The sequence below is a fragment of the Vipera ursinii genome (assembly GCF_947247035.1).
Source record: "Vipera ursinii genome assembly, chromosome: 1".
NCBI classification, from domain to species: domain Eukaryota; kingdom Metazoa; phylum Chordata; class Lepidosauria; order Squamata; family Viperidae; genus Vipera; species Vipera ursinii.
In genome coordinates this window covers 242,644,994-242,668,098 of record NC_139512.1, presented here as the reverse complement: position 1 = coordinate 242,668,098, position 23,105 = coordinate 242,644,994, and the positions used below count along the sequence as shown (strand labels likewise).

The following is a 23,105-nucleotide window of genomic DNA, read 5'->3' as shown; positions in this document are numbered from 1 at the left end:
TGGAGGTATGATAGAGGAGGTTCTCCTGATAATACGTTTTTTCCCTCCATCGCTTCTTGAAAAAATGTTGCATTGATTTTGCACAAAAATGAATAGGAAGAATCACTGTATCCTGTGAAATGTGCAGTAAATGTTTGCTTAAATAGGGGATAGTTTTTTCCCTAGTGTAGTTTTTCAGATTGTAGGCAGTTTTTGGAAGAGAAGATTGTAACCTGAATGCATCCATTTCCAACCTGGTATCCTTGATATAAGTTTAAATTAGAGTCTTGAAGGGTACAAGGATTGTTAATATTGCAAGACAGACAGAAATGTTGCATTAGTTTTTTGGCTCACTGCATTCTGGTACTGAGAAATTTACTGATTGAATTTCTGCCTGTTGTTAAGCTGAAAAAACTGGGCAGTATTAATATGGGGGTGTCATGGCAAGGAATTTGGGAAAATGTTTAACATCTAATGGCGAGACCATTTCCCAACATGGAGGTAAAAATGATTAGTACAGTAATAATAGTCCTCAGGTTAGAACCATTCAACCAGAGACCTTTCAAAGTTACGACAGCACTGAATGAGAGGGACTTATGACCACTCCTCAGAGTTCTGATTATTGCAATGTTCTGAGGTCATGTGTTCATGATCCAGGTGCTTGGTGCCCAGCTAATGACTACAACGTCACAGTGAATCGTCATGATTGCAATTTATGGCATTTCTTGCTGGCTTCCAACAAGCAAAATCAATGGGGAAGTGAGCAGTAAGTTTGAAGTTTTGGTCATGTGAGTTCCTTGTTTAAGGACACATGTAGTCCTCACTGAGTAACACCAACTGGGACTAATAGACCTGCCATCAACAAGCAACATGGTTATGTTACACTGTGATTTATGACATTGTTTATCAACCACAATTCCAGTCCCAACTGATGTTGGAAGTGAAGGAGTACCTGAATGCTGACGATATTAAATTGTACTGTGGGCATACAGGCACACAGTCCTTAGTCCTTAGTCAGACTTCTCAGGGAAAAAACTGCAGCAGTGTGAGTAATTTACAGGAACATCTTGTGATTTTTCTTGCCAGCTTCCCCACTGACTTTTTGAAATCAGCAGGGAAGGTCACAAATGGCAGTCACCTGGCTATGAGATACTGTAACTGTCAAAAGTGGAATTCAGTTGCCAAGTATCTAGATTGCGAACTGTGAGGTGCCAGGAGATTAACAATTATAGTCTCTTCTAGGCATGAAAACCAACTGGTTTTCATGCCTAAGATGAGACTATAATTCATAGTTTCCTGGCACCCCACAGTTCACAAGCTAGATATTTGGCAACTGGATTACACTTATGACAGTTGCAGTATCCTGTCACTGTCTCTCAGCCCAACCCTCCTCACAGGGTTATTGTTGTGAAGAAAGTAGGAAGGAGGAAAAGTATTATCTACTTTTAAAGTAAAAATGGTGGGATAAAATCTAATAAAATCTAATAAAAGAAGTTCAAATGATCGCTGAACAAGTGATAATTAATTACTAACTGTCTTGTGATATTTATTTTTGATGTTATTGGTTTTGGTTCCTAATTATGTTTTCCACCAAGAGCCCGAAACTGTGAATGGGAGACCTTAAAAAGTCTGTAAATAAAAAAAATTGGCACTACTCTTTCTCTTTTTAAATATCTAGCCTAATGGTTGACGTAGGTATCCTCTATGTTTATCCAGGCCCTGCAATTCCTGTTGGAGTTGATGTACAAGTTGAAAGTCTGGACAGCATCTCAGAGGTTGACATGGTAAGTATCCATTTTATGATTCAGAATTCAAATGGATAGTTGGAATATGATTAATTTAGTTCATGAATACACCTGGGATTCCCTGGACTCAAAGACATTAATTGAAATCAGCAATGTCTGGAATAGTCAAGAAAGTAGTTTTCTTGCACATTCATATGTATTTACAAAGTAATTCAGGCAGGGTCTTTGGGAACAAGTCAGTCTCCTGTATCATAAATTCATCCCACTCCCATAAATGCTCATGAAATTCAGTATAACGTTAGCAACATCGGACCCAGAAGTATGCAACTAGATGTTCCAGAATCATGCCATTCAAATGCCAGTCATAAATCTTGGCTCAGAAATACCTGAAGATAACAGAAAACATTCACAAGTGTTATAATCGTTTGAGTACATTTATAAACAGGAGAACTCCCACCAGAGCCTCCTGCAAGTCCTGGTGTCAGGACCCACCCCAATTCATGTCTTAGGAAAACAAAAACTCTTGGAGTCAGTTCTAGTCCAAAAGGAATTTTTACTAGGACATGTTTGGTTGTAGAAATACAAGACAGGACCTGGTATTGTTTTACAGATTGAAACTTTATAAAGAGTTCCCAGTTCAACCCCCTCTTCCCTCAACCCCATTTAGTCAGCCCCCCCATCATTTACTTCGTTTCATGGGAAAAAAGGAACTTCGGATCTTTTACAGTTATTGCCTTCTTCCTTTACAGATTCAAATGGAGACACAAGCCAGATGCCTTCTTCCCTAACCCTCTCCTTTGTTCCCCCAGTTCAAAAGGTTTCCCTTGATCTTTGAAATAACCTAAGGCAGGCTGAATCCACATCCGCTTCTCCTTCCTCGGGAGATGGCAGAATCCGGGGGGGGGATAATGTTTTAAACATACATTTATGAATGTGATATAAATGGATTCTGACACCTGGTGTCACTTAGGAGCATTCTTCTGCTTCCATGCAGGGAACCCTATTTATTGTAAGGTTAATGTAACAATGCAGGGGTTGAAATTTGCAGTATTAAAGTGGCTTCTGTTTTAGTTTTCCTCATGTAATGGTTTTTATGTTTTTTTAAAAATTACAGATAATTACCATTCAATCAAATATTTTAACAGATTTTTTCTCATTTTTAAAGTAGATGAGAATTTTAAAATTCTGTTTCTGTTTACTTCATTAGGTGCTTAAATGCTTAGTTTTTTGTATTTTTAGTATTTGCCATATGTGATTAAATAATATTTCTGGAAAAAAAGGTAGGAATGTCAATGAAAATGTCTCTTTTCCCATTTTTTTAAATTAGGATTTCACCATGACTCTTTACCTGAGACATTACTGGAAAGATGAAAGATTGTCATTTCCAAGTACCAATAATCAAAGTATGACATTTGATGGCAGACTTGTGAAAAAGATCTGGGTGCCTGACATGTTCTTTGTCCATTCAAAGCGTTCCTTTATCCATGACACAACGACAGATAATGTGATGCTTCGAGTACAGCCAGATGGACAAGTGCTTTACAGCTTGAGGTAAGATTTAATAATTGATCAAAGAAGCAGAAAAAAATAGATCTTATACTCAGCTCATGCAAGAAGATCACACAAATTGGTTATAAACAATGACATAATAACAGTTGTCAAAATGATTCACTGGAACATCTGTAAAAATTATCATCTGGCAGTAATGAAAATTGGCAGGAACATGTAGTTGAAAAAGTTGTAAAAAATAAGCTAGTTAAAATAATGTGGGATTTCTGAAAACAAATTGATAAAGTTTTCGCACATAATGTACCAGATTTAACTATGGTTGAAAAAAAATGTAGATAATTGATGTGGCAATACCAGAGGATAATAGAATAGAAGTCAAAGAACTGAGAAGTTCATAAACTATCAAGATCTGAAAAGTGAAGCTCAAAGATTATGGCATAAAACGGCATTTGTGGTCCTAATGGTTATTGGGTCACTGGATGCCATAACCAAAATAGCTTGGATGTCATTTAGAAAATTTGCTCATTGACAAAATTTCCATCCATCAGTTACAAAAGGCCACACCACTTGGATCAGCACATATACTGCACTGATACATTACAACATCTTTTTTTTTATTCCATTTATATCCCGCCCTTCTCCAAAGACTCAGGGCGGCTTACAAGCTTAGCAGTAGCCTTCATTCTATGTATATGCCTGCTTATTAGGGCTTTCACACACACCCCAAGCGGCATTATTACAAAGTCAGCTTAATTGCCCCCAACAATCTGGGTCCTCATTTTACCTACCTTGGAAGGATGGAAGGCTGAGTCAACCTTGAGCCTGGTGGGATGCGAACCTGCACTAATTGCAGGCAGCTGGTGTTACTTAAGGAGGCATTAGCCCACTGCTCCACCAAGGCTCTTAAATTCTTAGGAAGAACTCAGTGTATACAAAGCCCAACATCAACTAAAGAAATGGCAAGTGTGATTTCACATTCTTGTGTGTTGTTGTTAGTTGCGAAGTCATGTCCGACCCATCACGACACTATGGACAACGTTCCTCCAGGCTTTCCTGTCCTCTACCATCTTCTGGAGTCCATTTAAGCTCACGTCTACTGCTTCAGTAACTCCATCCAGCCACCTCATTCTCGTCCCCTTCTTCTATTGCCCTCAATCTTTCCCAGCATTAGGCTCTTCTCCAGTGAGTCCTTCCTTCTCATTAGGTGGCCAAAGTATTTGAGTTTTAGCTTCAGCATCTGGCCTTCTAAAGAGCAGTCAGGGTTGATCTCCTCTAGGACTGACCGGTTTGATCGCCTTGTAGTCCAAGGGACTCGCAGGAGTCTTCTCCAGCACCAGAGTTCAAAGGCCTCAATTCTTTGGCGCTCAGCCTTTCTTATGGTCCAACTTTCACTGCCATACATTGCAACTGGGAAGACCATAGCCTTGACTATACGCACTATACGTGATGTCTCTGCTTTTTAGTGTGCTGTCTAGATTTGCCATGGCTTTCCTCCCGAGGAGCAAGCGTCTTTTAATTTCTTGACTACAGTCCCCATCTGCAGTGATCTTGGAGCCCAGGAAAATAAAATCTGTCACTACCTCCATTTCTTCGCCATCTATTTGCCAGGAATTGAGAGGGCCGGATGCCATGATCTTGGTTTTCTTAATGTTTAGTTTCAACCCAACTTTTGCACTCTCCTTCTTCACTCGCAACAAGAGACTCTTCAGTTCCTCTTCACTTTCTGCCATTAGAGTGGTATCATCTGCATATCTTAGGTTGTTGATATTTCTTCCGGCAATCTTAATTCCAACTTTTGATTCATCTAGCCCTGCCTTTCTCATGATGTGCTCTGCATATAAGTTAAATAGGCAAGGCGACAGTATACAGCCTTGCCAGACTCCTTTCCCAATTTTGAACCAATCAGTGGTTCCGTGTCCAGTTCTCACTTTTGCTTCTTGGCCCGCATATAGGTTTCTCAAGAGATAAATAAGATGGTCTGGTACTCCCATCTCTTTAAGGACTTGCCACAGTTTGTTATGATCCACACAATCAAAGGCTTTAGCATAGTCAATGAAGCAGAAGTAGATGTTTTTCTGGAACTCTCTAGCTTTCTCCATGATCCAGCGTATGTTGGCAATTTGATCTCTAGTTCCTCTGCCTCTTGGAAATCCTGCCTGTACTTCTGGTAGTTCTCGATCCACATACTGCTGGAGTCTAGCTTGTAGGATTTTAAGCATAACTTTACTAGCATGAGAAATGAGTACAATGGTGCGATAGTTTGAACATTCTTTGGCACTGCCTTTCTTTGGAATTGGAATGTAAACTGATCTTTTCCAATCCTGTGGCCACTGTTGAGTTTTCCAAATTTGCTGGCAAATTGAGTGTAGCACTTGAGTATATACACAATTCTTGTGTATATAACCATAATTCAAACTTGTATGCTAACTGAGTCTTAATGACTGTTGGTAGCTTACAACAATCAAAGAAATTATAATCAAATTAATTTATTAAAATTATCCTTCAAATTGTTGTTACAAATTAAAAATACTGATAAGATGGAATTTTGAAGGTTGTATACTGAAGGGAGTCAGAAGGAAATAAAGATTATAATTAAAGGAGAAGAACACTTAAATGTGACTTGCTAACAGAGCAAAATGCTTTAACATTTAACATACTGAAAGGTATTTGTGAGCAATGGACTCAGAAGTTAATTTTAAGAATATCTGCCATCATAGATAGAGTATGTGTAAATAATGTTATGAAAGAGGAACACGTTCTACTGGACAAGACTGAAATTTGAATTGGATTTAAAAATGACAGGCTACAAGAATGATCTAGAAAAAGATGACATACTAGCTATATGAATGAATCTGGCTGATGTTTTAATACTTAAAAAGGACTTACAAATAACAAACCAGAAGAGTGACTTGGATAATTTTCCTGTATCTGTTGGTGTTGAAAGACTTGGTAAAAAAGAACAAAGGAAAAAGGAAATCAAATCAAGTTATGAAACATTAGTTGAAGGAACTAAGAATCAAGATTGTTAAATATAAAGGGAAGGAATATAAAGGTGGTTTACTTGATCATGGTTAAAACTGATATTGTTATTTTGGTAACCATTAATGGACTTTTGCTGACAAGGACTGGATGACAAAGTTTGTCTATGGGTAAGAGATGAAATATTGAATGACGAGTGTTATACCTTAAGGGAAGATGATAAATTGTGAAATTATTTATATTTGTTGTGATGAAGGGGAGGTTCTTTAAGTATTTGTTTTCTCCTTATATTATTTTTTTCTATTTTTTCTATTCTCTTTTTTTCTGCACTATTTTTTCTTTTTATTCTTTGAATTTTTTGTAGCTTCCACTAGTTTTTATTTGTATAATTATATTAATAATTTTTTTTAAAAAAGTGCTAGATGAGATCACCTGGTGGCATAGGGTGAGGCAGAGCTCTAGATCCCTTAGGCCAGGGGTGTCAAACTCGCAACATCACGTGATGTGTTGCGACGTATGGTGACTTTTTTTGCCATTGCCGGCAATGGGTTGGGTGTGGTTTCTCTATGATGCATTCAGCCCCTGGGCTGGCAGTTTGACACCCCTGCCTTAGGTCAATCAAGTGATGCTGTGGTTATTCTTTCTCAAGACTGGGTGGCTGTGGATTTTAAGGGCCCATGTTTTTTTATCCTTGCTTATGAATGAGGTTGCAGTATAATTAAACAGAACTGGTATACAGTCTGGGGATCCTCCTGGACTCATAACTCCTTTTTAAAGACTAATTAGCAGTTGTGGCTGGGAAGGCTTTTGTAGTTTTACTTTGTGAGCCAGTTGCTTCCTGTATTGGAAGCACTGTTCATGGTCACTCATGCCTTAGACACCTCAAGCAGATTACTACAATGTGCTCTAAATGTGGTTGCCTTTGAAGACCATCTGGAAGCTGCATCTTGTCCAGAATATGGTGCCACCGTGCATATTGGCACACCTCAATACATCCATGTTACACCTCGGTCCTGCAGGCTGCATATCTTTACTCAGGAGCAAGTTCCATTACTTAATTGGAGTTTATTCAATATTTATACTGCTACTTTGGATATTGCAGTTCTGGGTATGTATCTTGTTGAAAATAATGGAAATTACTATAACCAAGCATGAACAGAACGGCATTGTTTATTATGCAGCACCCCATTAAAATTTGTTTAAAAAAATGGAATGTGGACCTAACCTGCATTATTCCTTTTTTCTTCACCCATTTCTCATTTTAATAGTAACAGATATTTTCTGTGTTCCTAGGGTCACTGTAACAGCAATGTGTAACATGGATTTCAGTCGTTTTCCCCTTGACACACAGACATGTTCCCTGGAAATTGAAAGCTGTAAGTAAACAGTACTTAAAAACCATAGATTGATTGATTCCTTAAAACTGATTTCTAAGTAGGTTTGCATGTTATTTTCCCAGAAGGTGTTTTAATACTGTAACTGACGTTGTCTGCAGATTCAATTTTCCTCTTCTTAGTCCCTAAGGATCTGTGTCTAGACTGATTAGCTGTTTCACATAAAACTGACCAACTTCTTTTAAAGCTTTTGTTTTTAAAAAGTAAATACTGTAGCCTGTAATGCAGATGTTAACAAATAATCTGGTAATTATAAAACAATTCCTTTGCTTACTGATTTGTTATGGCAATAGTGATAGTAAGGTGTTGTGTCAAAATTAGATGTACATTTTTTATTTTTATTTATTTAGCTTATGGTATCTACAGAGGATATAAATATATATCAAGACACGAGAGAGAGAGACACACACAGAGAGAGCGTCAGATAGTCCTCGACTTATGACCATAATTGAGCCCAAAATTTCTGTTGTTAAGTGAGACAGTTAAGTAAATTTTGCCCCATTTTACGATCTTTCTTCCCACAATTGTTAAGTGAATCACTGTAGCTTTGTTAAGTTAGTAACACAGTTGTTAAGTGTATCTGACTTTTCCACTGACTTTGCTTGTCAGAAGGTCACAAAAAGTGATCACTTGACCCTGGGACATTGCAACTGTCATAAATATGAATCAGTTGCCAAGTTTCTAAATTTTGATCATGCAACCACAGGAATGCTGCCACAGTCATAAGTGTGAAAAGCTGTCATCAGTCCCTTTTTCAGTACTGTTGTAACTTTGAACAGTCACTAAATGAACTGTTGTAACTTGAGGACTACCTGTATGTGGACAATAAAATGTACAAGATAAAATATTAAATTAAGATAAAACCATAAGAAAATAAGCATAATATGACATCATAAAGTCACAATAGGATAGATGTTATAAGTTGATATCTAAGGAAGCTAGTTATCTAAGATATGAACTGTAGACTACCTCCACAAGGGTATACCCCAGGCAACATTCTATTTTAACTAAGTGGCTAAAAGTCTACACATATGGCAACCAAACTGGATATTGCATCTCTCACAGTCAAAAACTACAGAGGTAGCAATTAGATTACAACAGTTCTTTTAAGAACTCACTGACAAATGATATTGGATCCCAGATCCATATTTTGCAACTAAACGTAGAAGACTTAAGTATACGTACAATGATTCATATTAAGGACTACATAAAATGGTATCTGTCCAATTTCACAATTAGGACATGTTTCCAGCTTTTTGTTATGCTGCCATCAATAATATTCAAGGGATAGAACTTGCCCCTCATCGTTAATATTAAGAGCATTGATTGGACTACAGTTGCACTGGGAAGAGCTGCTAGCTAGCGTGTTTGTAATAGCAAGAACTAAATTATGATTTATGTGAAACAGACTGAGAGTTGAAATATAAGATATTACACTATGGGTGCCAGGCTGATGAGGACTACACTAAGCTCTGTGCTGTATGTTATCTGGATTCATTGCCATAAATATTTCCTTCCTCTGTAGATGCTTATACTGAAGATGATCTCATGCTGTACTGGAAGAATGGGAACGAGTCCTTGAAAACAGACGATAGAATATCATTATCTCAGTTCCTTATACAAGAGTTTCACACTACCACCAAACTTGCTTTTTATAGCAGCACAGGTAAGTACGCTTGGATCACAAAGCTTACTTCTTCATGCTTTTGCAATGGGAATTAATTTGTTTTCTTTCCTACAAAAGCTCAGCAGATGAATCCCAAACTCAGGCTTGAATTGCACATCTCTTATCTGTAGAGTTGTAACTTGGTGTTGGTTGGATTCATAGCAAGAGGAGGAAAAAGGCCGGTCTGTCTGCCACCCTCTGCAGGTGTTCCCCCCTCTGTCCCCCAGAAAGAGTGCCACCTCTACTTAAACATCCAGATGTATGTTTGACACACCGTCATACATATTTTACAATTCATCAGGTATTAAATTTCAACAATACATCATCTCATAAAAAATCTCTTTGAAGTTATAAGTCAGTGCAAATTTCAATCCTTTACTCCACGTATTCTCGCACTGATCAAGTGTTACGTTATATCCAAAGTCTTTTGCTCATTTAATCATACATTCTTTGACTTAATCATCTTCTATATTTATTTTCAATAATAATTTATACATCTTAGCAATAACACGGTCAGGGTTAGTAGATAAATCCACTTCAAAGGCAGATTATTCATTCATAAAATTCTTCTTATCCAATTTGAATCTGTCAACTGAGCATAAGCAAACTATTGTCAAGTATAGCCATCCTTGTCCAGTTCTTTTCTGGAAAGGCTTAGTTTGGTGCAGGTTCTATTTCAGAAAAAGTCAATAAATCAGAATAGGTTCAACTAAGTCTGTGTAGCTATCGTTTCTCTTCTGAAAAAGGTTTCGTGGGGTGAGAGACACAGAGGAATTTTTGGAATCAGTCTTATTTTATATAAGCCCTCATTATGGGACACCTAACGAAATTATTTTGAAAATCTATATTAACCTTAACTTTGTCATACCATAAACAGCTGTACCACCCAAATTTCAAATCATGTCCTTCAAACTCCAGTAACCTCCTTTTCCTCAGTCACCCAATCTTTCTTGCCTACCAAACAACAAGCAGCAAAATGCAATTTTAAATCAGGTAAACCTAGCCCCCACTTTCTTTAGCATCTTGCAATAGTTTAGATTTGATTCTTCGGTTTTTTGCCTTGCTATACAAATTTAGAGATATCTTTTTGCCATGGTTTGAATATTATTATCATTGGTATTGTCTAGAATAAAAATAATATCCTTGGTAAAACATTCATCTTAAACACTGAAATTCTGCTCAGTAATGACAATTGTCATCTATCCCACTTCAATGTCTTACTTAATATCATTCCATATCTTAACATAATTGTTCCATAGAGAAGTGTGGTTAAATCACCATTAATAATAATATATGCTTTCTGTAATGTATATATTGATCTGATTCCTGAATAAAATTCTTCCCAAAGTCCATAATTCTCAAACCTTTAAACCTAAATTTCCAATTCAAATTGTCAAAAGCTTTCTCTGTATCTGCAAGAATTGTCGGGGGGAAAACTTGTTAAAGAGAAACAAGAGACAACACACAGCAAAATTCTCACTTTAGGATCCAGAGGTTTATTTAAATTTGATACACAAATTCAGTACTTACAACAACTTATTGCAATAAGGACCAAGTGGACTAGCGGTCATTAAGTATGACAGCTGGGCCAAGAGGCAACATCCAGATATTTGAAGCAGGCTTTATACCTTAACATTGTGCCTACCTCTAGCATTCTGGTACCACCCAGTAGCCATCCCACTTCTCCGGGTCAACTCCCTATTCCTGAAACTGACCACTACGTTAGTTCCTTATTCTTATTCCATTGTCCTCGTTACTGAACCAGTTTCCTGTTCTTCCTTGTCCTAGCTCTGACCACTACTTTCCTCACTACTGTTTCTACTCGTGTCATTGTACCTGTGCACAAGGCATAGTTTCTCAATTCCTATGCTATCTGTTTTTGCACTCTGTTCCTGTGGAAAATGTGTGCCAACCACAATCTTTCACCATCTACTGCAAAGGTCACAGTTCTTCCTTCTACTCAGTATTTCTCAGCAGACATTGCCTTTATTTTAACAGACTACCAAAGAAATATGTTTGATTTATACAGAAAGAATTATTAAAATATTTTTTCCTTTCACAGAATCAAGGCTGCTTGCTTCTCATTTTGCTGTGGTAAATGCTCTATTACATCCAATACTTTTCTCATGTGATTTCTTAATTGTCTTTTGGATAGAAGCCACATTGACCATCATGAACGAAATCCTGTAAAATCTTTTTTTATTTTATCAGCCAATATTGTTGGGAATATTTAATAAACATTATTCAGCAACTACATCAGTCTATAGTTCTTGGCTGAAATGAGACCATGTTCTTCCATTGGCAATATTGGCTCTTTCCAGGCTCCTGGCATAGCAGACCCTTGCAAAATGGAATTCATCACATTTTTAAGAGGTATAAAAGTTGATCCTCAAAGCACTTATGAGTTCACAACCCATCCAGACCTGGTGCTTTCCCACTTTTAATCTTTTTAAATAGCTTTTGATATTTCAAAGCTTGTTCATAATTCGTTACTGAAGTTGTGAAATTTTTGGTAGACTCTGTTTTTTCATGTACCCATCAATCTTTTCGGAGAAACTTCCTGTCTGTTATACAAATTTAAATAGAAGCCATGTATACTCAATAATCACATGATCTGTTACTACAATCTTGCCTTTCTGAATCTTTAATATTGTTTTCTTTTCTCTCTCCTTTCTCAATTCATATTCCAACCATTTCCCTGGTTTATCTGCAAATTCAAAGTTCTTCTATTTCATATAGTTTAGTTTGGTTTTTATTTCTCTTACAGTAAGCATTGATAATTGTGGAAGTAAGAGTATAATTTGATATAATATAACAAAGGCTATGATGCTTTCTGTAAAACTATCTAATTTTCCAACTCTTTGGCATCCATATGATTCTCAAGCACGTTTTAGGCCTTTCTGAAAGGAAAGTAGTATATTATCTAGAGTTTCCATTCTTTTAATTCCAAGAATCTATTTTTGCCAAATTGTCCATCAGGCCAAAAAAGGACTTTGGTAACATTATTTTACAGGTTTTACTAAGAAAGAAGATGTAAGGTATATAATCCAATACGATTACATAACTTAAATATTCACAAATACAAGATTTCCTTGGCAAGATTAAGGTTGCATTCGAGAACAGCTCTATAATTGCTCATCAGGTACTTACAAATGGTGTGCTGAAAGATATAATTACTCGGTAAAATGAGGACCCAGACTGTTAGGGGCAATAATGCTGACTCTGTAAACCACTTAGAGAGGGCTGCAAAGCACTGTGAAGCGGTATATAAGTTTAAGTGCTGTTGCTATTGTCTGAAGAAATGTTTCAGTCTAATAAATTCTAAACAGGTTCACACAGAAAGGCTGGAGAGAAGAAAGAACAGAAATCATTCTTGTACAAATAGGATTCTTAGTAGAACTTAATGGGAGTATAGGGCATTTCTATTTGGCAAACTGTCACGTTCCACCTGTTCCAGTGTGAGTGAGGGCATTTTGACAGCAAGAAGTGTCAAAACAATTGCAACAATTGCTTCACAGAGATAGAGAACGTGGAGACTTATTTTTCCTCTTTCATGATATATTTACAGGAATTAAGGGGGGGGGGAAACAGATCTATTTGCAGCAGACTATTTGATTTCATTAAATTTGGGTAAATCAAAACTCAATTTTTTAAAACACCTAAACTGAATCCACAGGACTTCTAAATGTTACTTGCATGTTTGTATTATTAAAGTGAAAAATGCCCCTTTTTGGTGATAATTCAAAGCATAGTACTATGAAAATAAATACCATAAGAGTTCCATGTTGTTTATGTGGCTGTTATCAATGGTACTCTTCATTGAGATCTAGTTTTTCTTCTCTCCTGCAGGTTGGTATAACCGTCTCTTCATCAACTTCACATTACGAAGACATATCTTCTTCTTCTTGCTTCAGACCTATTTCCCTGCCACTCTGATGGTCATGTTGTCTTGGGTTTCTTTTTGGATAGACCGTCGTGCTGTGCCTGCAAGAGTTCCCTTAGGTAAGAGATGGAATCTATCTCTGCTTTTATTTAGAACAACTGCAATCTAGGACATCATGCATTGACAAATAAACTTAGTTGTAATGTTTTTACCTCTTCTCTTCTTCCCCATAGGAAGTCTTAGCTAGCCTATGGATAAAAAACAGGTGGAAGCTGATGATAGATAGACAGACAGATAGATAGATAGATAGATAGATAGATAGATAGATAGATAGATAGATAGATAGATAGATAATCACATGGACTAAAGCTATGTAGATTTAGCCATTTGTATTTAAAGGGGCTTATAAATTAGTTGTTTATTTTAAAACAATACTAAGTCCAATGAGTTTTATCAGAGTTAAGTTTGCTTTAGACTGCAGATGTGAGATCCCATCCAACAATTATTTTCTCAAAAATAGGTCTTGCTGTTTTCAACATCTTACTTCCTCCACCAAAGTGTGTCTAGGGTGGCAATCCTAGTCTGGTTCTGTTCCCCAAAAGCAGAATTAACTATCCTCAAGGCATCTATGCATCAATCTTGGCAAAACTGGGTGTGTACAAACAGGCTTTAAGTTTAAGTTTCCCCTAAAAAGACAGAAGCACGAATAAAGATGGCAGATTATCAATATAAATAAAGCCAACTTCTTTAAGTCAACATGTTCTTTTCTTAAAGAAAAGCTACCCCTTTGGTGAAATAAATGCATTATTTAAAAATGAGTATCTTCAAGTGGATAATTGTAATGTCCTTAGGTATCACGACGGTACTGACCATGTCTACCATCATCACTGGTGTCAATGCCTCCATGCCTCGAGTGTCCTACATCAAAGCTGTGGACATTTACCTCTGGGTCAGTTTTGTGTTTGTCTTCCTCTCAGTATTAGAGTATGCTGCAGTGAATTACCTGACCACAGTGCAAGAGCGAAAAGAACGGAAGCAATGCGAGAAGGTAAATGTTACTGTCATAAGGAGCTGGGTAAAACAACTGAGATATTAATGTGGAGTCCTTGGTCTCTCTGATCTTGGTTGTTTTCTTGTTGATATTTCATTACCCAACTATATAATATCATCAGTGCTAGAAGGGAGTGGAGTTCTGATGATATATCCTAGTTGGGTAATAAAATTTCTGCAAGAAACCAACAAAGCTCAGAGAGCACCAAGGATCCCACAATTCAATCGTAACCTTCAAATATTCTGCTACTTTGGTAACATATTTATATAGATGCATAAAATGTTTTTTTAAAGTAATCTAAATATTTAAATTTAAAACAAAGTCATATAAAATTATGGCAGGAACCGACAATAACCAATAGATGTAGTTATGTCCATTTGAATGCCATTCCTTCTCTTTCCTCCACAGCTTTCTTGTACTTCTGCAATTTCACAGCCAAAGCAAATGACAGGGATGGAAGGCACCTACAGTGATGGAGAAGTAAATGAATTAGGGCAATATGTGTCTGAAAATGGAAGCAAAGAAGACAGAATGATGGTTCAGCTGGGTCTTGGATCAGAAGGAAATTCAAGTAGGAGGAAAGTCCAGAGATATAGCAGCATGAGAATCGATACTCATGCCATTGACAAGTATTCCAGAATAATATTTCCAGGATCATACATTTTATTTAATTTGATATATTGGTCCATTTTTTCATAGTTTTTTTTCTTTAGCTATTTTTTATGTGCTTGCAATAACATCATGCATGAATTATCAAGTAAATTTGAAAGTGGAAACTGAATGTTCTTTGTTCTTCCTGATAAAGTTTGGTACTCTAATGAATATCACTTAAATTGCTCTTCTGATCATTTTCTTGTGGTTTCAATGGGGAATAGCGAAGAGAAGAGAAGAGAAGAGAAGAGAAGAGAAGAGAAGAGAAGAGCCTACCTTTTGCAAAAGGGATTCTTTGAACAGTGTTTGCATTTTAAAAGACATGTACTAAATTATTACTAAAGGACAAAAAAGGCAAGAAGATATTTTAAATTTCTCATTTGAAGCTTCTAATTATGGCATTTTTATTTCAGTTACACAAATGGACTATATTTTAAATTTTTATTTTCATTTGTAAATATATTATGTGCTATTAAGTCAGTATCAATTCTTAACAACCATATAGATACCAGGATGATCTATCCCCATTCTGGCTTATCAGATCTTCAAACAACGTACCCATTGCCACTTTAGTTGAGTCTATTCACTTCGCTGCTGGTTGTCCTCTTTTTCTCTGTCCTACATTTCCCAAAATTATTGACCTCAACATTTGAGCATTTTAGTTTTGAATAAGAACTTTGCATTGATTTGTTTTAAGATCAGTTTGTTTTCTGGGTATTCATGGTATTCTCAGAAGTCATCTCCGACACCAAAGTTCAAAAACATCAATATTATTTTTAAAAATCATAAATCAAAAAACTCTTTGTAGATAAATTAGAAATGTAGATACTCTACAGATACTCTGCAAGATTTAATAACCTTAAAAGAAGTGTAAATGTTAAGCTTGTATTTATTTTGCTTAGAATTTTTTAGTAAAGAAAATATTTTTTAACACTTTGATACAGTACTTCGAAGCAAACAGAATACCTAAAGGTATTATGAAATGTTAGAAAAACATTTTATGAAGTCCATTTACTGAATTATCAATACTGCTGGTGCCTAAATTGATTGGTTTTTTTTTGTTTAAATCAACAAATATATATATATATATATATATATATATATATATATATATATATATATATATATATATATATATATATATATATATATATATATATATATATATATATATATATATAATGGCATCAGCTTTGAGGATTACTCTGAATGCATCTTATGGGATATTGTAAGCAGTATCACAGATGACATGTTCAATTTAACTGAACCCTTTTTTTTACTACAATGCCCTGTGGCAAGGGTGATGAACCTGTGACCATATAAATGCTGAACTACATTTCCCCAGTTCCTTGGGCTATGTGGACTGGGATTGTTGGGAGTTGTGATCCAATGGCATATAAGGTAAAAGTAAAGGTTCCCCCGCACATGCGTGCTAGTTGTTTCCAACTCTAGGGGCCGGTGCTCATCTCCGTTTCAAAGCCGAAGAGCCAGTGCTTGTCCGAGGACGTCTCTGTGGTCATGTGGCTGGCATGACTAGACGCCAAAGGCGCATGGAATGCTGTTACCTTCCCACTGTAGTGGTCCCTATTTTTCTACTTGCATTTTGTACGTGCTTTCAAACTGCTAGGTTGGCAGAAGCTGGGACGAGTAACAGGCGCTCACTCTGTTACGCAGCACTCGGGATTCGACCTGCCAAACTGCCGACCTTCTGATCGACAAGCTCATAATTCCCTGTTTGAGTCTTCAAAATTTGTCAGCTTAATATAGTCATGAAAATTTAAAATACAGTAAGAGTTATATATTCTGATTCCAGCAGAAGGGTTCCTTCTATGAATATGAGGGTTTGGGACAACAATAGATGAAACAGCACTAGGGTGGCAGAGATCACTGACACTGAAAGCTCCCTTTCTTTTTAGAGTGACATTGTTCCACTGGACAATATTTTTCCAACTGAAGACACAGTGGAAAAGAAGCAGCTGTTTAGTAGTCTCCAAGCTCTCCATTGGATATATCACATGACCTTAAATATAAAGAAATATTGTTTACATGTTAATTGAAAATTAAGATGATGCATTGAATTTTATGCAAGCATTAAAACAGAAGCTAGTATGTTCTTCTAATCAATTTTCAAATAAATAAATGTTTTTATTCAGATATCACAATCCTTATGTTTCAAATCCAGGTGGGTTTTAAAACATTAAAAAAAACACTTTAGTTTTTTGTTTTTGGTGTGCAATCTTTTTTCTTTTTTGCCAGAAGACCTGTCGAAGACCTGTTAATAGTTAAGGGGAATAATTGTGATCATAAAGCAATTATCCCTTTGGAAGAGCTAGAACCAAGCAGATGAATTATTCCCAATTTAGACTTATATTTCACCTGTAGAAATGGCAGAAACATCGTAAGGACATAAATATACATGAAATGTCTATACGTGTCTGCATACACATTTAATAAAATAGAACTAGGAGATTTAACTTTCTATTCAAGCTTTTAAGATTTGTACATTAGATACAATTCTGTAAGAATCTTCAACTCTTAAGAAATAGGTAAGGATAATGAAACCTAGTAAATTTATGCAAATTTATTAATTGCAAATATAATGTTATTGGCAATCTGAATTATCTAAATGCAAATTTTCCATTTATTTTAACTCTGAATTGTACCCATAGACCTAGCAGGTAACAGTTAAAAAAAAAACCCAAAATATTTGTGCCAAGACCAGAATTTACTCTCTCATATTTCTTTTTCTGCTAAGCGTTTTGCTTGTCTGAAACTTTGTTCCCGTAAGCTTGGTACAAAAATTACATTTACTGCAGTCATTGCCATAACATTTTACTTGTACAAAAGGACTATCTATGTGCTTTTGATCCTGAAGATAAATCAAAATATAAACTACGGTATGTATGTCAACAGAAGAGAATATTGGTAACTCAGAGTTGAATTGTGGAATCTGTGTTGTCCTCTGAGCTTGTTTTCTTGCAGATGTTTCATTATCTAATGAGGAGTGAATATATACAGTTTTGCTCTTCAGTGACTTTCATTAGCCTTTCAGACAAACAGAAATATGATGCCCAAATGAAACCGAATTAACACTACTTATCAGCAGGCTGAGTGAATATCTCTGTATGATTCAGAGCAACTGAACCAATATAAAAATAAGGATTAATTCCAGGAATATCAGTGGAACTGCTTTATTTTAAAAACAAGACAAATGGTTTCAAATCAGTTAATTTACACAAAGATGCATGACACTTCAAATCCATTTGTTCTTGAACATTGTCTAGATTGTCTAAGTCCATGGGAAACAGTCCAACATCTGGAATAAGAAACACTCTTCCTGATTTTGTAGCAAAACCTGTTTTTATTGACTTCAATGAAATTGTATTTTTCTGAACAATAGATTTATTGGGTATTACCTGAAGTCACTGACACTCACCCATTGTAGAAAAACAACTCAAGTCTTTAATAAACAAATAGTTTTTAAAAAGCATCTCAAGGGATTGTAAATTTTTTTGCTAACACACATGCTTTTTTATCTTCAAACAAATAAGAGAATTATGAGTCATGAAGTAATTTTCAATTCCTAGCAACCATATAGATTTTTCATGTATAATTTTTATTGAAAATTTTTACATAGATAACAGATAAATATGAAAATATATACAGGAAAGTTAAATATAAAAGTAAAAAGGGAATAAAGAAAAAAAACTAAAGAAGCAACTTCTGATTTTCTTTGCAGCAGTTACAAATAAAGTTATTTTCCCTCTTCCATCTTTCATATCACATTATAGAGATTCCTTCTGTCCCATATCCAATTAGAAAACCCCAAACTCACCATTTCACCTTCAGTATTTCTCCATTATTGGACAAACATAGATTTTTATCCATGATGATCTGTCCCTAACCTGGTCTTTTATGTCTTTCAAAGCTGCACTCAGTGCCATTATAATTAAATCCATCCATCTTTCTGCTGGCCATCCTCTTCTCACTTTTTCCACTTTTTCCAGCATTGGAATCTTCTCCACAGTTAGGTCTTCACTTAATATGAACCAAGCATGCTAATTTGAGCCCGAATCATAGAAAAGTTACTGTATTACAGTACCAAAAACTTTTGTTTAAAGCATTCCAAAAAATTCAGAATTGTCTTGTCATTTTCCATTTATGAATTCGGTCTCTCTTATGCATATACAAAATACCAATAAGAGGAATCACTGCTATGTTCCCCTGGTTTGGGGATATGATGAAAAATGGTGGGCTTAGGAGCCTTCATATGCAAAATCAATTTCCAGATGCTGCTTGCCTACCTCACCTCATATATTTGACATATGGAGCAGCTTGTTCTCCACCACAGAGAGACATTTCCTTTTCTGTGTTCAGAATTATTTCTTATCTTGGCGAAAGAGAACAGACTGTCCCATAGCACCTCTGGAATAATGCTTTATACAGACTTCTGGTCATCTGGCATAATAAAATACACTATTGAACATGTTCACTCTTTTTATTGAAAGAATGAATAGGAATCCCATGATTTTCCCACATTAACAATCAAAAGTCTGTCTTACCAATGAACCAGCATATACAGCTTTATCAGAAAACTCTATACTAATGTTGTCTGAAGCACATTGTAAAAATCTGGATAGCTGATATGGTAATCTACTTAGAAAGTTACACTAGGAGCACGCACAGTGATGAAATGTGGTCTCAGATTCAAAGCGTACATTCTAAATTAAACTAGAATTCATCTGTTTTAAGTGGTACTTTTAATAAAATTAAGGAGTTTTCCAAACCATTTTAAATCTGATTTCTTATATTGAGACAGATCCTTTCGGTCACACAACTAGGAAGCCATGATTAAGATTGATTTATCTGACCATAATACTTTCTGAAGCTACAAAAATATATAACCTGAATACTGGATTAATCATGTCTGGAGTAGAACAGCCCTGTGTAGTGTTGTGCTTAAGATGCTGGATTAAGAGCAAAAGGTCCAAGGTTATTTAGCTTATTATTCTTTCTCAGCCAACCTCCCTCTAAGGGTGTTCAGGGAGGAAATAGGACAGAGCATTACATACACTGACTTCAGCTCATAGATGAAAAGAGAATATAAATCAAATAAAGACTATACAAGCAATGAATGATACTAATTACCTCCCTCAGTAAACCAAATTTGCTTATCTTTCTGCCTTACTATTATAAATGAAATACCATCAATGTTGTACTAGTGTCAGCAAAAAGATTGAGAATAATAATAATAATAATAATAATAATAATAATAACAACAACAACAACAACAACAACAACAAAGTTGACCAAAGCCACATTCTGTGGATATAGCTGTACCCTTAAAGTAGCCAAGCTTTTTTTTTACAAAGTAGTGGATATATTGTAACAGGAGTTGCAATTCAAAATCACAATTAATATTCAGCCTTGAGCAGCATTCAAAGTATCCCCCACACAACCAAGTAGTTAACTAAGAATTAATATGTCATTGTAGAATGACTTTTGTCAGTCCTCAAAAATAGGTTGGGCCAATAGCCACCAAAGCTATTGATCATAAAAAGCAAAAAAAATATTTTGTCTTTAAAGATAATTCAGTTTATGCCTACATATTATTTGGTATTCAGAAATTTTGGAAAACTCATGCTATATCTTTTACAAAACTTGGCTGGATTTTGAATATTTTTTTTATTAGGACAAATACGTTTTCTACACTCAGCTTTTAAAATAACTTTCACACTTTAAGGAATATTTTAATTTTACTATATTTACTTATTCCTGATTTTATTTTTAGTTTGATTCTGTAAACAGCTGTAGAATCCATTTGGATAATGTCTTTCTTCCTAAAGAAGCAACGGTGTAGTTTCTTTACCTGTGAACTGCCATAGCACTACACGCTCTTGAAATGGAAAATCCATAGTTGTCAAAAGTTCCAGTTTTAATCAAACTGTTTTGCCAATCTACCTTCTTATGTTGGAGCACCTAGATGGCACCTGGGAAAAGGGTTGTGGGTCTTTCAGTTGTGGTTATTATCAACCTTTTCAGGGAGACCAGGTGAAAAACTAGCACAAGGATTTAAGAAATTAGTAACAGGATCTTAAAAGCCTTGCAAGTTTCTCCCTGTTCCATATTATATTAAACAAAATTAAGGCAGGGTTATCTTGAGTTCCCTTCTCTCCTTATTTCTGGACTGTTGAATATCTTACCCACATCCCTCCTTAATGGTTCACTCCTTTCTTTCCCCCTTAATGGCTCTCTTATTTATATCAGCTCTGAATTCCTTTACAGGTATAAAGGTTCAAAACATGCATACCGTATATACTTGAGTATAAGCCGACTCGAGTATAAGCCGAGACCCCTAATTTTACCCCAAAAAACTGGAAAAAGTTATTGACTCGAGTATAAGCCGAGTATAAGTATAAGCTTGGCCCCTTCTTAGCAACATATCTATATTCTGTGCCACAACGAGCTGCTCGTTGACTCCGCCGGCGGCTTTCTTGCCGCCTCTCAGCTGATGGAGCTGCGCGACCACCGGCAGCCGTCTCCAGCCTTCTCCCAGCCATCCCTGCCAGCACGTGTGCTCTGTGGCCGTTCATGGCCGCGCCCGTTCGCCCCCCCGACCGTGGGTGCGGCCGTGGGTCCGGCGTTCGCCCGCCGAACAGCTGATGGGCGCGGGCGTGGCCGGGCTGTCCCCGGAGCCGGGCGGGTTCCACCGGTGTTCGGCGTTCGCCTGCCGAACAGCTGATGGGCGCGGGCGTGGCTGGGCTGTCTCCGGAGCCGGGCGGGTTCCACCGGCTGGGCTCCCCACGGCTGCCTCAGCAGTTGGCGCAGCCACGGGTCTGGCGTTCGCCCGCCGAACAGCTGATGGGCGCGGGCATGGCCGGGCTGTCTCCAGAGCCGGGCGGGTTCCACCGGCTGGGCTCCCCACGGCTGCCTCAGCAGTTGGCGCGGCCGCGGGTCCGGCGTTCGCCCACCGAACAGCTGATGGGCACGGGCGTGGCCGGGCTGTCCCCGGAGCCGGGCGGGTTCCACCGGCTGGGCTCCCCACGGCTGCCTCAGCAGTTGGCGCGGCCGCGGGTCCGGCGTTTGCCTGCCGAACAGCTGATGGGCGCGGGCGTGGCCGGGCTGTCCCCGGAGCCTGGCGGGTTCCACCGGTGTTCGCCCGCCGAACAGCTGATGGGCACGGGCGTGGCCGGGCTGTCCCCAGAGCCGGGCGGGTTCCACCGGCGTTCGCCCGCCGAACAGCTGATGGGCGCGGGCGTGGCTGGGCTGTCTCCGGAGCCAGGCGGGTTCCACCGGCTGGGCTCCCCACGGCTGCCTCAGCAGTTGGCGCGGCCGCGGGTCCGGCGTTCGCCCGCCGAACAGCTGATGGGCGCAGGCGTGGCCGGGCTGTCTCCGGAGCCGGGCGGGTTCCAGCTATTTTGAATAACTATCGTCCAGTCTCCAATATTCGCTTTTTAGCGAAGGTTGTTGAGAATGTGGTGGCGCATCAGCTTCCTCTGTTCCTGGAGGAAACTTATTATCTTGACTCGTACCAATCGGGTTTCAGGCCCGAGTACATTGGTCGTGCTGATGAATGATCTCTGGCGGGCTCGGGACAGGGGTTGTTCCTCTGTCCTAGTCCTATTAGATCTCTCAGCGGCTTTTGATACCATTGACCATGGTATCCTGTTGTGACGTCTCAGGGGGCTGGGAGTGGGGGGCACTGTTTTGCGGTGGTTCTCCTCCTACCTCTTGGGCTGTTCACAGTCGGTGTTGACGGGAGGGCAGAGGTCCGCCCCGAGGTCTTGTTTGTGGAGTTCCTCAGGGGTCGGTTCTCTCTCCCCTCCTGTTCAATATCTATATGAAGCCGCTGGGTGAGATCATTCGTGGTTTTGGGGTGGGGTATCATCAGTATGCCGATGATACCCAACTTTTTCTTTCCACCCCAAACCAACTCAGTGATGCCCTCGACGTGATGTCCTGTTGCCTGGAGGCAGTTCGGGTTTGGATGGGGAGAAACAGGCTCCGACTGAATCCTGCCAAGACTGAGTGGCTGTCCGTACAGGCATCTCAAGTGAACCATTCTATTCCATCTTTAATGATGGGGGGATGAGGTGTTACCCCCCCATCGATAGGGCTCACAACTTGGGTGTTCTCCTGGACTCGCGGCTCAGCCTTGAAGATCATGTAGGAGCTGTGACCAGGGGGGCTTTTGCCCAGGTTCGCCTGGTGCGCCAGTTGCAGCCCTATCTGGACCGAGATGCCTTGC

The 23,105-nt window shown here is 38.0% G+C and overlaps 2 protein-coding genes across 2 annotated transcripts in view; one reads left to right on the top strand and one right to left on the bottom strand.

Moving 5' to 3' along the window:
• Positions 1-1,661: 1,661 nt before the first annotated feature.
• GABRR1 (gamma-aminobutyric acid type A receptor subunit rho1) lies at positions 1,662-15,122 on the top strand (the record flags this gene model as incomplete). The annotated part of the gene is made up of 7 exons (XM_083373268.1): positions 1,662-1,763; positions 3,052-3,275; positions 7,506-7,588; positions 9,132-9,272; positions 13,122-13,274; positions 14,007-14,203; positions 14,615-15,122. 7 exons carry the CDS (start codon positions 1,662-1,664, stop codon positions 14,903-14,905), a joined length of 1,191 nt encoding a protein of 396 aa, XP_083229394.1. The 3' UTR covers positions 14,906-15,122.
• A 1,825-nt stretch (positions 15,123-16,947) lies between these two features.
• The window catches only part of PM20D2 (peptidase M20 domain containing 2), a 31,883-nt gene continuing 25,725 nt past the window's right edge, over positions 16,948-23,105 (bottom strand). The window contains exon 8 of the mRNA XM_083373677.1: positions 16,948-17,129. The gene's annotated coding sequence lies outside the window, so the exon portion shown is untranslated. The remainder of the gene's footprint in view (positions 17,130-23,105) is intronic.